The 11,741-nt window shown below is 52.9% G+C and overlaps 2 protein-coding genes across 2 annotated transcripts in view; both read right to left on the bottom strand.

The window, feature by feature from the left end:
• The window catches only part of Siva1 (SIVA1 apoptosis inducing factor), a 9,500-nt gene extending 8,460 nt beyond the window's left edge, over positions 1-1,040 (bottom strand). The window contains exon 1 of the mRNA XM_005343610.1: positions 852-1,040. Coding sequence (XP_005343667.1) covers positions 852-969 — 118 coding nt within the window. The 5' untranslated portion in view covers positions 970-1,040. The remainder of the gene's footprint in view (positions 1-851) is intronic.
• Positions 1,041-4,513: 3,473 nt separating this feature from the next.
• Adssl1 (adenylosuccinate synthase like 1) overlaps positions 4,514-11,741 on the bottom strand; it is a 22,586-nt gene continuing 15,358 nt past the window's right edge. Inside the window, exons 6-13 of the mRNA XM_005343609.2 lie at positions 11,196-11,303; positions 10,994-11,075; positions 10,682-10,808; positions 10,029-10,183; positions 9,067-9,191; positions 7,909-8,006; positions 6,418-6,567; positions 4,514-4,895 (exon numbers count right to left, since the gene is read on the bottom strand). Of these exons, the coding sequence (XP_005343666.1) occupies positions 4,843-4,895; positions 6,418-6,567; positions 7,909-8,006; positions 9,067-9,191; positions 10,029-10,183; positions 10,682-10,808; positions 10,994-11,075; positions 11,196-11,303 (898 nt within the window). The 3' untranslated portion in view covers positions 4,514-4,842. The remainder of the gene's footprint in view (positions 4,896-6,417; positions 6,568-7,908; positions 8,007-9,066; positions 9,192-10,028; positions 10,184-10,681; positions 10,809-10,993; positions 11,076-11,195; positions 11,304-11,741) is intronic.

Genomic DNA, 11,741 nt, shown 5'->3' with positions numbered 1-11,741 from the left:
GACGAATATCTTGCATATCACCATAGAACCTTCATCTGGTGATGGATGGAGATAGAGACAGAGACCCACACTGGAGCACCGGACTGAGCTCCCAAGGTCCCAATGAGGAGCAGAAGGAGGGAGAATATGAGCAAGGAAGTCAGGACCAAGAGGGGTGCACCCACCCACTGAGACAGTGGGGCTGATCTATTGTTATTGCTGTTTTAAGACATCTCACTACATAGCCCATGCTGGCCTCGAACTCAAGAGCTCCGCCTGCCTTTGCCTCGTGAATGCTGGCATCAAAGGCATAGGTCACAACTCCTCCCCCCCCCCCGCCGCCATGTCTCCATTTTTTCGAGGGCACGACGGTTTGCTGTTCAGTTCTCACACTTCATCTCCCCTGAGGTGTCGGCAGAGTACAGAAAGGGAAAAGGCCAATTAGCTGCACACTTGGGGCTGAATAGGGAGTTTGTACTTTTGAAGCCTGGGCTTTATGGCACATTCGAAAGCACAGCGGTACCACTCAGAACTACAGGTGAAAACTTTGCTCTAAGCAAGGTAAACCGCGTTGCATCTACCCCAGAGAGTCATTACGGCAAAGCAATGCTCAACAACATCCATCCGCTAGAAAGCCCACTTGAGAGGGCCTACTGCAGCGCACGCCTTCGCGCCCACCCGGGTGGTCCAGGCCCTCCGCCTGTCCTGCGCCAGGCTGGACCACTCGGCAGTAGTCGGCCTCGACTCGGATTTTCCCGGAGCGGCCTCTGGCCGCCTCTACCCCCAGGGGTCGCGACGCTCAGGCCAGTTGGGTTCTCCCGTTGCCCCACGCGTGCAGCACGGCCTGCTCTACCACAGAACCCCGCACTCACCGAAGACCTCGCGCGAGTAGCGTTCGGCGAACACACCGCGGCTCAACTCTCTCGGGCCCACATGGACCTTGAGTTGCAGCGGGGAAGCGTCCGCGAACGGGCAGCTCCGCTTGGGCATGGCAGTGGGTACCAAACACAGACCACAGCCGAGCACTGCGCGACCAACACACGTCACAGTGCGCTCACACCGCCGAGGAGGGCGGGGCGGACGAGGGAACTGCCCCGGATAGGCCGGGGAAAGGCTGGGGGCTGGGCTCAAGGGCGCGGGATAGGTCGAGGGAGGCAGTGGGTGGGACTCAGAGGCGCGGGAAAGGCCAAGGGGAATGGCCCGGTGGGCGGGATCTGTGCGTGGGGTGGAGCAGGATAGGTGGTGGTGGGCGGGGCTAGTGCTCAGGATAGGCCGAGAATTAAGAGGCGGGGCTCTGGCGGGTGTGGCGCGGGAAATGAGCGGGGAGGCTAACGCAGGGGTGGGACTTAAGCAGGGTGGGACTCTCGGTAAAGTAGTCCGAGGTCTGGAATAGGGCTCCGCCGGCGTCAAGAAGAATGTCCCCGTTGTCGCTAAGCAACTGTGATGGATGGTATTTCTGGGTTACGAGTCACCAGCTGTAGGGTGGCGCACTTTGTCCTGGCGTGGTGAATCCTGGCACCCATCTTCCCCTCAGAGTTCCTCCTGCATCCCTGAGGCCTGACCTTGGGGGAGGGTTTACAGCGTCACCGTAGGTCCTCTGGTCAGAGCGGATTTTAAACTGCCGTAGGGTCTTCTAACACAGTGAACTCGGGCAAAGCAGCCATGCTGAGGACCTTCTCAGTCCTCAGTCCTCGTGTTGTATTTCCACACGATCTGAACGTAAGGGCTACTTGCTGAGGTGCAGTAAGTTTTGCTCTCGTCTCGGAGCGCGGGAGACCGGAAGCATGCTCAGTAGGCATTTATTTTCCAGATTTTGGAGATCTGAAATTGGGTTCTCTACAGGCCTCTCATCTTCCTCGATCTGCAGACGATCTTTTGTGTCCTTACTGGATGGGGTGTCTGTGTCCTCATCTCATTTTATTACTTTTTTTAATTAAAAATTTCCGTCTCCTCCCCGCCTCCCTTTTCCCTCCCCTTCTCCCCCACTCTCCACGCCCCACTCCCCTCCCCCTCCCTCTCCAGTCCAAAGAGCAGTCAGGGTTCCCTGCCCTGTGGGCAGTCCAAGGTCTTCCCCACTCCATCCAGGTCTAGCAAGGTGAGCATCCAAACCGGCTAGGCTCCCACAAAGCCAGTACATGCAGTAATGAGGAACAGAAGGAGGGAGAACATGAGCAAGGAAGTCAAGACCACGAGGGGGGCACCCACCCACTGAGACGGTGGGGCTGATCTATTAGGAGATCACCAAGGCCAGCTGGACTGTGACTGAAAATGCATGGGATAAAACCGGACTTACTGAATATGGTGGACAATGAGGGCTGCTGAGAAGCCAAGGACAATGGCACTGAATTTTGACCCTACTGCATGTACTTTGAATTAGGTTCCACCATAAGTACCCCATTTTAACTTGTTAAGACTATATCCAGAAAAAAAAAAAGACTATATCCAGGAGCCAGGTGTATTGCTCATGCCTTTCATCCCAGCTCTCAGGAGGCGGATACAGGTGAATCTCTTTGAGTTCAAGGCCAATCTACGAGATCTAGTTCCAAGACAGCTGGGACTGTTACAAAAAGAAACATTCTGAGGTCTTAGGAGCTAGGTCTTCAACATAAATAGGGGACACAATACCAGAGCCAAGTAAGTGTACAGGGTAAAATAAACACCTGATAAAAGTCACTGTTCTGGTGGAAGCTTCACCCCAGCCTCTGGCATAAAGAGTCTGGAATGTTCTGGTAGAAGTTCCACCCCAAATCCCCTCTCCATCTCTCTCCAAACAGTGCAGCCCTTCCCCAGAGATGCTCAAGACCACTCCCACAGGGTATTCAAGCTGTCCCCCACAAATCAGACTGGTTTTTCAGTCTCTCTTTCCCATCTCCTCTCTGGGGGGCTGGAAAATCACCTGAGAGCTGGGCTGTTTCAAATTTGGTTTGATTTGGTCCGATCTGGATTGCTGTGTCAGTGGAGAGGCTTATGGGGTGCAGAAACTTTTCAGTGACTAACTACTGACTTCTGTGCTTCCTTTCCCGTGGGTGGTGTCCCTTGTTGCAGAGCCGTAAGGAACTGACTCTATGTGGAGACACACATTCGTCTCCTACTATCAGGCTTAAATCGAGTGGGACAGACAGTCGGGGACCTGGCTAGGGAACCACCACTAGCAAAGCTGCTCACATTAAGATAATGAACTCCCTGCACCGAATTCCCACTTCCAAATGCAGTCCCTGCAGCTATCATGGGGTTCCACTTGGTCTGACTGCCATTCTGAGTTAGAGAGGTGTAATTATTTCTTAGTTTCTTCTGTTTCCTTCAGATGGGGGCTAAAGCCTGAATATGCTTTTAAAATTTCTAACATTGGGCTTTCTTACTCTTGTTCTAGGGCTCCCACCAAATGGCATCCGAATCTCACGCAGGGAGACTCATTCTGTGTATGCCATTATGTCTGGCTGCTGTCTCATAGATCTGAGTTTGCTCCCCCTAGCTCACATCTGTTGACAGCTGGTTCCTTTTCATACTGCTTGTTCTCCTGCCTAGGGAGCCTAAAGTTTGTTCATCAGCCTGTTAGACACAAGGTCCCTTGGCAAGTTTTGGCTATGATGAATTTAGTTCCTGTAGACAACCTTGGATCAGGCCATTTATGCTCACTCAGTGTTGGTGGCACTTGGGAGTGGAGTTCCCTGTTCCATGCTGTGAGTGTGTTAGAGGGAGAGGGGTCGTATGCTTTCCTCTAAACAAACCAGCAGCTTCCCAAGGTGTTAGGAATAGGGTTTGTCTTAACTTAATAGTGCTAGTTAAGACCTGTCTGCTTCAGTCTGGAGAAGTTCCCAGGGACAGTGACCCAGTGTGTCTGGCTAGAATGACAAGGTGCTGTCTGGGCTGCTCTGTCCCAGGAGGCAAGAAAGACTGCTATTCCTGGATCCCTGGCAGCTTTGGACTGTGTATTCTCTGTATGTTCTCTCTCAGATGGTTAGTTCTGGAAAACTTAATATACCAGGTCTGTCTTTCATGGGCCTGATGCATTTGCTTTCTGAGCAAGCCCAGTGCTGTGGCTCCATACACCAAGGCTGTAGGAGTGCAGCTGTAATGACATTTTGGTTATAACACCCGTTTGCTCTGGCACTCTCCCAAGCTCTGCAGGACAGTGTCACTAAGCCATCCCAGTGTGAAGTGCAGGCCACAGACACGGACCATTTCCTGATTGACAGTGGACAATAGTAGTGTTTTAAAGGCAGGTGCCTTCCAGATAACCCTGGCCCACTTTTGTCTGGCTTTGTGCACATCTTTCCCCACGCCCGCCCTGGGAAGTGGCCCCTCCTGCTTTGGTATTTATAAGTCCGCAGTAAGTTGCTCTTTGTGTGATCCTGGCTCTGCTGGCTTCTGATTCGGGTCTCGCAGACCCCATGCTGTGGGCAGCGTTCCTCATACAATGACTTGGGATTTGCTCTCTGGGAGTGGCATCATGCAGACAGACCATGGTCACCGGGAAAGGTTGCCATTAAGTGATTAAGAGTGACAAGGACAAAGTCAAGACAGGTGTGATAACTTCCCGGTGGCTCCTGGGTGTACGTTTATTATGACACAGCTCCAACTAAACACATGCCATTGACAGTCAGTCACTGAAGGCCTCTGTTTTGAGCATGTAGGCTCATTTTAAAAGCAGATTTTTAAAAAGTGCGCACAGTGCTCCTTTCACACACTTTACGTTGTCATAGAATTTGGTGGGTCGAGCTGAAGATGTGCATAGAAAAATAAATGTATGGGAAGTGGCTTCAGATTGTCTTGTTGAAGGTGTTGAGTGCACTGCTGAGGGTCTTGGCTGCAGCTGCTCAGGGCGGTGCGGTGCAGTGTGGCCTGCTGGCTTCTGCTTGGCATCTAAAACAGCTGGATCATGGACTCTCTAGACTTCCCAACGCCGACCCATTTGACTGAAAGAGCAGCAAAGAGCACAACAGAGAAACCATGAAAAAATACGTTCCTCGGGGCTTGGGGAAACAGCCCCATTGGTAGAGCTTCCTTGTTAGCAGGAGCACCTGCATTGATCCTAAAAGCCCAAGTTAAGATGCTAGGCTGGTGGCATATGTTAATCCCAATACTGGGAAGGTGGAGACAAAGCCTCGGGGCTCACTGGCCAGCCAGTCTAGCCTGCTCTCTGAGCTCTAGACCAACGAGAACTTCTGTCTTAGAAAGAGGTAGCTAGTGTGTGGGTGCACCCCTCGCAGTCCTGAGTTCCTTGCTCGTCCTCTCTCTCCATCTGCTCCTGATTTGGACCTTGAGATTTCAGTCCGGATGTTCTATAGGGAACTCACCAAGGCCAGCTGGCCTGGATCTGAAAAATCATGGGATAAAACCGGACTTGCTGAACATAGTGGTCAATGAGGACTACTGAGAATTCAAGAACAATGGCAATGGGTTTTTGATCCTATTGCACGTACTGGCTTTGTGGGAGCCTAGGCTGTTTGGATGCTCACCTTACTAGACCTGGATGGAGGTGGGTGGTCCTTGGACTTCCCACAGGTCAGGGAACCCTGATTGCTCTTTGGACTGACGAGGGAAGGGGACTTGATCGGGGGAGAGGGAGGGAAATGGGAGGCGGTGGCGGGGAGGAGGCAGAAATCTTTAATAAATAAATAAAAATAAATAAAAAAGAAAAAAAGAAAGAGGTAGCTAGCATGCCTGGTTCCTAAGGTGACTCCTGAGGTGGGGCTGTCCTCTGCACACATGCATGCATGTTACAAAGCTTAACACTGCATCATGTGGTTTTCATTCCCCTGGCAAAGGTGCTGCTGGTTCACCAAATGGAGAATTTTTAGAATTTTAAAAATTTTATCTTATGTGATAAGTGTTTTGCTTGCATGCATGTATATGTACCATATACAAGCCTGGTGCCCACAGAGGCCAGGAGAAGACAGAGGATCCCTTGGAACTGGAGGTACAGATGCTGTAAGCTGCCATGTGGGCACTGAGAACCAAACCCTGGTTCGCACAAGAGCAACGACGCTCTTAACTGCTGAGCCGCCTCTCCTGCCCCAGAAGGGGAGTGTTTTAAACTGTACTGTGGGCCCTATAACAGGCCATTCATCCATAGGTATCAGAAAGTAGCACCCTGTCCTATCCTTCTCTTTGCTTGAGTCATGTGGATGTAGCCCTGAGTCTTCTCTGGGTGACAGAGTAAACACAGCCACAGGACAGGGACATCCTGCCTGCTTCTTTGCACCCTAAACTACACACTAGTCAGGGTCATTGGGTCCCAATCTGGCTGGAGCTGTGGAAGGGACCCTCCCGAGATGGCACCTGTTCCCAGCTCCACCTCTTCCTATCTGTTCTGTTCATGGGGTTAATACCTGGAGGGGTCTTATTTCTTACTAGGCCTTGTGCTGGGATACCAGCCCCTTAAGGTATCCAAGGCCTCGGGCCTGGGGGTAGAAAGAACAGACCCATGGCACATACTTGCAACTCCCAGGTGATTCTCCACGAACCGCACATAGCTCTGGGCCTGCGGTGGAAGGTCGTCCCACTTCCTGGCACCAGTGGTGTCTGCTTTCCATCCAGGCAGTGTTTCATATTCTACCTCCACCTTCTGCAGAATCTCCTGGTTAGCTGGGGGCGGGAGAGAGTGGGGTCAGAAGGGTCCCACAGACGGTCCAGCTTTTGGGGATGATTGTCATCTGACCTAGAGAGTCGGCAGGCAGGAAGCTGCTGAGGACAAGTGGACCCTGCTGGCTTTTTAGCATTGGGCAGTGAGCAGGGGATTGTAACAGGGCTCAAACATCGGCTGTGTTCCTTCCAGCCAGGAAGCATGACCAGCTCTGAGACACTGGCTGACTGATCTGCCCATTGTCCGCAGAATGTCAATGGAGGGACTCCAAGGCACAGCTGGAAATGATAATGGATTCTAGAGTCCTGAAGCCAAAGTATCCTTAAAGAAATAGACCTCTCTCCTTCTCTGGCACCGCCAACTCTGTCCCGGGGCACCATGGCTTATAGTGGATGTACCATTTCCTGTTGATGGAATATTCTGGATAGGCAGCCTCCTAGAAGGGTTCTCAAGCCTCAGAGCCAGATAATGACTTACTGGGTATTCCAGATCACCACAGAGCCCTGAGCCACCATCAGGACTCTATCAACTTGAAGGGTCACCCTTTCAAAGGTCAGGGGTCAGAAGGGCCAGAGGACTGGGCCTCAAGGATGCACATGGCTCTGCCAGCTAAGAGGAACTACTGAGTCTGTGTGGGTTTACTGAGAGGTGACAAGCAAGAGACCGATTGTTTGTAATATGCTGCAGGGGAGGGAGTCTTGGCTGAGAAGATGAGCCTCTGACCTGAGGCTGACAGGCCTTTATAGGTCAGATGCACAAGAAACTAAAAGCCAAAAACAGTGCTTAACAAAAGACAGGATGCATGGGTGCAGAAGCCATGCCAGATCCTTAGATACCACCCAGGGATGAGGACATAGCTCAGGGCCTAAGCACCTGTTAGCATAGGTGGGCCCTGTGTTCTAGCCCCAGCAGCAGGAACTCACAAAAGAAGGAATCCACCCACAGAGCAGGTTTTCTCTCTGAAATGTATTATGTTTCATAGCGATCCAGATTTTTCAGAGGCTCTCAGGTCTCCTGACTCTCCAGGCTGTATGTCTCCTTGGAGACGGGCCTTTCTGAGGCTGCTGAGGGTCCCCAGGAAGCCAGGGCAAGTGGCAGGATGGGATCTCAACTGCCTTTCATTTCAGCCCTGCCCCAAGACACCCCCAAGACACCAGAAGGCCTGGAGTTTCCCAGAGAAACTGAGGGACTACACCAGGTGTCTGCCTGTCTTTGGAAGCAAGCAGTGACCCTCATCATAGAGTCTAAGCCCCTCCCCTAGCCACCTAAAAATTAGTGGATGTCTTTTCTATTGCTCAAGAAGGGTCCCACAGCCGGGAAAACCCCGGGCTCATCTCACATACCAGGGAAATAAGGAATCCTCTTCCCATTGAGCTTGTAGGAGATGCCAACTTTAATCTCGCTCAGGACATCCAGGATGTCCAGCTTGGTCAAGGCCAGCCTGTACCCAGAACAGAGGAATAGCATACCGTCATGGCTTCCGTCTGGTTTTTACCCTCTCCTTTCTCCTGCTGTTTGCACTGAACACGGTAAAGATTAGGTGATTCCTTGCAAAATGCAGTCACTGCAGGGGCTGAAGCACAGAGACATCTCCTCTGTTCATCTCCCGCAGCTGGAGCATTCCTGAGCTCCCTGACACTCTTGCAGAAAACTGTTCTAGCATTCCAACTAAACACATCCTTGGAAGCTTTTCCTTGCAGTCTTACAGAGGTGGGGGGCCTGGGAAGCCCCTGCTGTTGCTGCAGGGATACCTTGCTTTAGGTCTTATCCAGCCGTGACCCCCTCCCATGTCTCCTGACTAGGGGGAGGGCTTCAGGTTCTTCATAGGGAGCCTCTCTCACTGGAGTTCTGTCTCCTCAGGAGTGTTAAGTCAGCTCCCAGAGGTACATGGGAGCTACAGGGCTGGTCTGTCTCCCCGCCCTACTAGAAGCATCCAGACCCTGCCTGCCTATATGCTTCCCCAACCCAGGCTTGTGCCTCTTCCCAAATCCTTCTCAGGGTTCCTCCTGTGGACAAGTCTTCTAGAAGTGGCAAGTGCTTCTGGCCTATAAACTACCACTGTACTTTGTAGAATGTCCCCAAGCTCTGCAGACAAAGCCAGGGGAACTCACATCCTCCCAAACACGCCTTTTTTTAAAGCCTGCTCTGTTCAGGCCTGGTAGCTCAGCTGGGGATCACCCTCACCTTGCACTTGGCCCCACACCGTGCTGCACACCCAGCCAGCTCACACTAACTCTCAGATGGCTCCTGCAGTGATTTTGGATTGGTCAGGATGGAAGAGCGTCCCTGTGCTGGGTTTGCTTCACACTTATGTCCTCCATGCCACTCCCTGGTGCTGGCCTTGCTTGGGGGTGGGGGCTTGGTGGGGTGGAAAGACTCCATACACATGTGGGGACCCCAACCCCTGAGGTGAGTTTCACTTGCCCCGTGGGCACTGGGATCAGAGAAGTCTCCTATGTGATATAGCTTTTCTGGTGCTAGTGTACAGAAGGGCTGCTTACGCAGTGAAGCCATTAACCATGTGAGCGTATCTTAGGATCATCAGGTCCAGCCAGCCGCAGCGTCTCTTCCTGCCTGTGGTCACCCCCCACTCATGGCCACGGTTCTGTAGCAGATCTCCAATTTCCTATGCGAGAATAAAGGACTGTTTGTGCCGGCCATGTTGGGCACTGGCCAGGACAGGTGTGGTGGGTGTCCACTCTCTCCTGTGCTCCTGGCTTCCTCTCTTCTCCATCTCCTTCAAGCTGAGGCACACACATGGGGCTCTGCTCCCCAGCACGACTCTAAGAAGGCAGCACTTTTTCCAGAGCACCCCAGAGATCTGGCCTGTTTGTTGGGGCTCAGGCAGCTCACCTTCTTTCCTCTTGTTTACATGTGGGTAAATGAGGGTGGGCCTTGTCCTGCAACTTGGGGTAGGGGGCAGGATTTATTCCCACCCTAAAAATAGCCCCAACTTAGGCTCTTTCCCGGGACAAGAGCTGTGACCCATCCCAATCAGGTGTCAGGGAAGGAAGGCTCGGAAGATTCTGAGGCCTCAACAGCTTCCAGAATTGCTCCAAGACTAGAGAGCTGAGGAGAGGGCACTGTGCTCAGCCTCAACTTCAAGTTAGTGCCAAAGGATTCCCACTTGTCCGTGGGCCTTGGTGGAACAGTGGAGTTTCAGACACACACACACACACACACACACACACACACACACACACACACACACACACACACACACACACACACACACACACACACACACACACACACACACACATTTTGTGAACTGTGTTGCTGATGGTATGGAAACAGACTGTCCTTCAAAGCCCCTAACACCCTCACCTCTGAGCCTGTGCTGTAAAAAGATCCCAGTAGGACATGGAGAATTTTTCTTTAGGGTCCCCTCAGCATGCCTACAGTTCTACCTGCCCACTGTGTAACCCCAAATATTCCACCCAACCCCTGTGCTGGAACTCACGTTGATCTGCTCCGTGGGGAAGGCCCCAATGCCCACACGGGTGGTGTAGGCCTTTACTACACCGTAGACATCACCTATGTTCTGAGGTGGGATGCCCAGGCCTGTGCACACGCCGCCCACGGTGCAGTTGGAAGAAGTCACAAAGGGGTAGGTCCCTGCAGGACAGAATAGTCAGTGACTACCAATCACCCTTTGTAGATCCCAGGGCCCAAGGGACCTTCTCAGCAAAGGGCAGTTGGACTCCATCTGTGGGAATTACTAGAGCCATCAGCCGAGGTCTTACCTGGGACAATGGCCTACATAGGATGCTGTGTGGCTCACATAGGAGCCTGTACTGAGGTGGCCTGGCCTCCCCAACAATGAGGGCAGTAGACTGGTATGACACAGGGCTGGGGACTTGAGGTACCCAGCCTTGCAAGGCTTTCTTGTCCTATTTCTGGCCTCTCAGCCTTGCCTTAGTTCAGCCTCTGGTTCTCCCTTTATCCAGCTGAAGTTGGGCGAGCAGGTAACGGCTGACAGTGGTATGGGCAGCACTGTGGCCTTGGAAGGTGACCTGTTTCACTCGACTGTTCCATGAGTTTTCATAGTCCCAGGCAGATACAGAAGGCCATGTGAGAGCCCCTCAGGATGGACCTGCCTGGAGGAGGACTCACCGAAATCAATGTCAAGGAGGGCTGCGTTGGCTCCTTCCACTAGGATCTTCTTGGGGGGGCCATGGAGTGCCTCATACATGAAATAGACACCGTCTCGAACCATGGGTCTGATCCGCTCAGCAAAACCCTGAGAGGACGGACCATGTGACCACATGAGGCTGCAGAGGGACAGGGTCTACACAGCCCCCCAAAACTGACAGCTGGCAGTAGTGCCTGCCTGGGACTTGGGTGCTCGGTGGCAGCTCCCTTGCCTCAGAGGGGTCTGCCCCACCCCCACGTACCCAGCGCCTGGTCCAGTGGTGGCCAGTTTACCTTGAGCCTCTTGAGTTGACCTTCCACATCTATTTCCAGGGTGGGGAACATGGACTGGTGCTGGTGGGCCAGGTTCTTGAATCTGCGCAGGCAACCCTCACCGTGACCCTCTGAGGGCGCACACTGGACCCGGGGGGCTGCTTCCCTTCTTTGTCTCCCACCACCTTTACCTCTGAGCTGTGGGAGGGTGGGGCAGACTCACCTGGCGGAAAACTCGTCAAAATCTGACAGGAGGTCACAGATGCGGAGGCCCGTCCGGGCAGCTTTAGAGGAGTAAGTTGGTCCAATCCCCTTCTTGGTGGTGCCAATGCTGAAAGATGTGAGAAGGCGCTGCTGAGGAGCTCTGCTGACCCCACCCCGCTCCCAGCAGACTCAGGCTCCACCTCATGAATCAAGGACAGAAGGTGAGGGAGGCCGCTAAGCGGAGGTAGCGGGGTCTGGGGCTCAGCTGCTGCAGAGACACCTGGACAGCTCAAGCACACAGATCACAGGGCAGGAAGGTGGGTTCCATTATCAGGGCTTCTCCCGTCTTCCAACCTCTAAGCCTTTGCATTTGTGCTCTGGCTGCCCTCTTGTTTGGCAGCAAGAACACTGTAGGAGTGTCGGAGCTACACACCTAGCCCTAAGGTCTGCACATGACCCCAGTCAATCAAATACTGCTGCCCCCTGTGTCTTGCTCTGTGCCTTCATGTGAGATCTATGTGTGCTAGTGTGTACATGTGACTGCAAGTGTGCTGTGTGAATGTAC

The sequence above is a fragment of the Microtus ochrogaster genome, chromosome 1, assembly GCF_000317375.1.
Source record: "Microtus ochrogaster isolate Prairie Vole_2 chromosome 1, MicOch1.0, whole genome shotgun sequence".
Classification (NCBI taxonomy): Eukaryota; Metazoa; Chordata; class Mammalia; order Rodentia; family Cricetidae; genus Microtus; species Microtus ochrogaster.
This window is presented reverse-complemented; position numbering and strand designations above follow the sequence as displayed.